At 31.7% G+C, this 5,019-nt stretch overlaps 1 protein-coding gene across 1 annotated transcript; it reads left to right on the top strand.

The window, feature by feature from the left end:
* Nucleotides 1-248: 248 nt before the first annotated feature.
* Nucleotides 249-4,815, top strand: LOC139899727 (uncharacterized). Its single transcript, XM_071882569.1, has 9 exons — nucleotides 249-510; nucleotides 688-844; nucleotides 925-1,020; nucleotides 1,134-1,351; nucleotides 1,709-2,057; nucleotides 2,430-2,508; nucleotides 2,612-3,560; nucleotides 3,640-4,639; nucleotides 4,788-4,815. Exons 1-9 carry the CDS (start codon nucleotides 249-251, stop codon nucleotides 4,813-4,815), a joined length of 3,138 nt encoding a protein of 1,045 aa, XP_071738670.1.
* Nucleotides 4,816-5,019: the final 204 nt, after the last annotated feature.

Genomic DNA, 5,019 nt, shown 5'->3' with positions numbered 1-5,019 from the left:
GTGCCCAACTCTTGATCTACGTTTTTGAAACGTATGAATACCTGATCAAGCACTTGATTGATTCCTGGCCTGTTTCTTGTTATTATTGTGTCTTTATCCCTATAGGTTGCTTGGTTTTTACCAATTGCTTGCTGGATTGTTTGTAAGTCATTCTTCTTCTGGTAGCCATTGGTGCTACTTGTGGGATTCTGTGTTTCTAGGCATTCTAGGAATATTTATTTTTTGTGTGTTCTTTCTTTTGTGATATTATGGCTGGTGATGATGATTCTAGTTCTTCTGTTACTTTGGTTAACAAACTTGATTTTGGTGATCCTCTTTATTTACATGTCAGTGATACTACTGGAACTGCACTTGTGTCAATTAAATTGAAAGGAACTGAAAATTATAGTGTTTGGAGCAGGGCTATGCTTCTTGCTTTAAATACTAAAAACAAAACTGGTTTTGTTAATGGAACTTGTTTAAGACAAACTTATGAACATGATGAAGTTTTTGCTAATCAATGGGATAGATGTAATTCTGTGGTTTTAACTTGGATTTTAACTTCTATATCTGATGAGTTGTAACTTGGTCAAATTTTTTCTAATAGTGCTTCTACTGTTTGGCAAGAACTTAAAGAAACATATGATAAAATTGATGGTTCTATCACCTTTAATCTTCATAAACAAATTAACTCTTTGACACAAGGAGGTTCTAGTGTATCTGAATATTATCATAAGTTGAATACATTGTGGAAGCAGTATGATGCTTTTATTAAGTTGCCTGATTGTTCTTGTGCTGCTAAATCTGATTTTGACAAACATAATAGTGTTATGAAGCTTATGCAATTTCTATGGGACTTGATGAGGTATACCAGCTAATAAGAAGTAATCTTCTTATGACTGATCCTCTTCCCAATGTAAAAACAGCATTTGCTGTGATTTCTAGGGAAGAGTCTCATAGGAACTTTGCTTCACATTCTGCTGGTACTAAAGTGCAAAATTCTGCTTTTGTTGCTAAAACTCAACCTAATACTTTTAGCAGGTTTAATAATTCCAATAATAACAATAATTCTAATAAAAACCTGGTATGGGTAGGGGTTTAAATGCTAACTATAAGTGCACTAAGTGTGGAATGATTGGTCATACTGTTGATAGGTGTTTTGAGGTTATAGGTTATCCACCTAGGTATATTAGAAAACCTTTTAATCAAGGAGCACCTAAATTTACTGCTAATAATAATAATTGTGTTTCTGAAAAATATAATGAATCTGTTGGAAGTTCTCCTTTTACTGTTGAACAGATTACAAAGTTAATGAGTCTCATAAATGAAAAAGATAATGGTGCCTCTACTTCTATGAATTCCAATATGTCAGGTATATTTTGGAATAATAGTAGTAAATTCAATTATAATTTTGAAAAATTTGTTTGCAATAACATGTTTTTAAAAAATAAAGATCACATAAATAATTAGATTGTTGATTCTGGTGCAAATCAACATATGGTGTGTAATGATGATAATCTTTTTGCCACTGTTGATGTTTCAAATATGAATATTAGTGTTAGTCACCCTAATGGTACTAATGCTAAGATTGTTAAAGTGGGAAATGTTAAAATTAATGATTTTATAACTCTCTTTAATGTGTTATATATACCTGAGTATAATGTCAATTTATTGTCTGTCAACAAGTTAACTAAGAATAACAAATTTTTTGTTGGATTTAATGAAACAGACTGTTTTATTCAGGACTTGATGTTAAACAAAGTTGTGGGGATTGGTGATGAGCAAGATGGTCTATATGTGTTTAATAAATCTGTGATAGGTATAAATAATAATTCTACTGCTTGTTCTATGAAACTTTGGCATTCTAGGCTAGGTCACCCTGCAAGTCAAGTCTTAAACATTTTGAAAGATAATCTGAATATTTCTAACTTCAATAATGACACTGAACCTTGTGATATTTGTCATCAAGCTAAACAAACCAGAGAGCCTTTTCCATTAAGTGAACATAAAAGTTTAAAAATTGGTGATTTGTTACATCTTGACCTGTGGGGACCTTATAAGGTTGCTAGTAAAGAAGGGTATAAATATTTTCTTACTGTGGTTGATGATTATACTAGGGCTGTCTGGACTTTCTTAATTAAAATAAAAGATGAAGTTTATGAAAATTTTATAACACTACATTCTATCTTTAAAAATCAGTTTGATACACATATCAAAGTTATTAGAAGTGACAATGGAACTGAATTTGTTAATACAAGAATGAATGTTTTCTGTAAATCTAATGGTATTACTCATCAAACCACTATTCCTTATACCCCTTAACAAAATGGTGTGGCTGAAAGGAAACATAGACATATGCTAAATGTAGCTAGAAGTCTTATGTTTCAAGGGGGTATTCGTTTATATATGTGGACTGATTGCATTCTCACTGCTTGCTATTTGATTAACAGATTACCATCCGCTGTCCTTTCTGGGAAGTCTCCTTTTGAGTTGGTGTATCAACATAAACCTAATCTCTCTCATTTAAAGGTTTTTGGTTGTCTTTGTTTTTCTACTGTTTTAGACAATCATGATAAGTTCAGTTCTAGAGCTGAAAAGTGTGTTTTTGTTGGTTATTCTTCTGAAAAAAAAGGGTTATAAACTTTTGAGTCTTGAGTCAAAAAATGTGTTCTTTTCTAGAGATGTTAAGTTTTATGAAACTATTTTTCCATTTAAACAAAAAGATATTACTGTTGTTACTGAAAAAGATGTTAATCATTTAAATTTCTTTGATCAAATATTTGTTGAGAGTCAAAATACCAATAACCTAAGTCTCAATGATGAAGGGAGAGAATCTGAAGTAAGTGATGGCACAGAGTATGATTCTTCTAGTGACACTGTTTGTGAAACAGAAGGTAATACTCAAAGTGCAACACTTGATGATATTGCTAGTGATGACACTAGCTCTCCTGAGGGCAATGTTCAAAATCAAACTAATGTAAATGTTGATATGCAACCTCTTATAGGGGAGACTTCTGAGTTAAGAAGGACTAGTAGACCTACTAGAATTCCCACTAGACTTAATGACTATGTGTTAAATGCTAATGTTAAATATGATTTGAACAAAGTGGTGGATTATGCTAATCTTAGTAAAGAAAATCTGTGTTTTGTTTCTAATTTGAATAAAAGTATTGAACCAACTTGTTATTCTGAAGCTTGTCTTGATAAAAATTGGGTTGATGCTATGAATACTGAAATTGATGCTCTTATGAGAAACAATACTTGGGTTTTGGTTGATCTTCCTAAAGGAAGAAAACCCATTGGGTCAAAATGGGTTTATAAAATAAAACATAAAGCTAGTGGTGAAATTGAAAGATATAAGGCAAGGCTTGTTGCCAAGGGTTTCAGTCAAAGAGAGGGTCTTGATTACGATGAGACCTTCTCTCCTGTTGTTAAAATGATAACTGTTAGGTGTCTTATTACCCTTGCTGTTAATAATGACTGGCCTATTTTTCAACTTGATGTTAATAATGCTTTTTTATATGGTGAAATTGTTGAAGATGTTTATATGAAACCTCCTGAGGGTTATTTCACTGACTGTGGTAATAAAGTGTGCAAATTAGTTAAGTCCTTATATGGTCTTAACTAATTAGTTAAGTCCTTATATGGTCTTAACTAAAGTCTTACTTGACAATGGTTTTTTGCAAAGTGTTAATGACTATTCTCTATATACTAAAACTGATGGAAACTTATTTCTTTCCTTACTTGTTTATGTTGATGATATTCTTATAACTGGTAATGATCTGAATGAAATAAAGAGGTTTAAGACTTATCTAAATACAAACTTTTTGGTCAAAGATTTAGGTAAGTTAAAATATTTTTTGGGAATAGAAGTTTTAAAAGTTGATAATGGTCTCTGCTTAAGTCAAAGGAAGTATTGTATTGAGTTATTGAATGAGTTTGGTCTTCTAGGAAGTAAACCTGTTTCTGTGCCTATTGAGCAAAATTATTCTTGTAACACTGAAGCCAAACATAATGATAAAGCTATTGAAAATATTACTCAATATCAAAAACTTGTTGGAAAACTGATTTATTTAACCATGACAAGACCTGATATTTCTTATGCTGTTCACTGTTTAAGTCAGTTCATGCATAATCCTTTACAGTCACATTTCAATCTTGCTCTACATGTTTTGAGATACTTAAAACTTTCACCTGGAAAAGGTGTTACATTCACTAAGTCAAAAGATTTTGAGCTAAGAGTCTTTACTGATGCTGACTGGGCAAAGTCAATGTTTTTGTCAAAATCTGTCAATGGTTACTGTGTTTTTATGGGTGATTCTCTGATTGCCTGGAAAAGTAAGAAACAGAATGTTGTTGCAAGATCTTCTGCTGAGTCTGAATATAGATCTATGAGTAATGCTACAACTGAAGTCATGTGGATAATGAAAGTTCTAAATGATCTCAAAGTTAAGTATTCTACACCTATTCCATTATTTTGTGACAACAATTCTGCTATTCAAATGGCTAATAATCCAATTTTTCATGAGAAAACCAAACATTTAGAAGTTGATGTTCATTTTATAAGAGAAAAAATAAGTTCTGGAATCATAAAAACTTATAAGATTAATTCTGAAGATCAAATTGCTGATATTTTCACAAAAGGTCTAAGTGTAAAAAGGCATAAATATTTTTGTCACCTTTTGGGATTAATAGATTTGTTCCAGAATAAAATTGAAGGGGGGGGGGGGGGGGGGGGGATGAATTATAAAAATATTCCAATCTTATTCTTTGTACACTTTTACTTTGTTTTTATTTTTATTTTGTAGTTATAACAAAGTGGATGGATTTGGATGACTGAAGATAAAAGTCTAGAAGCTCAAGGGCTGGATTGCAACTTTTGGATATGCTTGGTGCCCAAGTCTTTTGCAGCTTATATTAGAGGGGCCTTTTCTGCCATCCTTGATAATATATATATAGAGCATTAGTTCTAGGGTTTCATTATCGGGCTATTGTTCTTTCTGGTGATTAATTTGCTCTGTATTTTTGTTAGCCGATTGT

Source organism: Rutidosis leptorrhynchoides, chromosome 3 (assembly GCF_046630445.1).
Source record: "Rutidosis leptorrhynchoides isolate AG116_Rl617_1_P2 chromosome 3, CSIRO_AGI_Rlap_v1, whole genome shotgun sequence".
In the NCBI taxonomy this organism is placed as follows: domain Eukaryota; kingdom Viridiplantae; phylum Streptophyta; class Magnoliopsida; order Asterales; family Asteraceae; genus Rutidosis; species Rutidosis leptorrhynchoides.
This window is presented reverse-complemented; position numbering and strand designations above follow the sequence as displayed.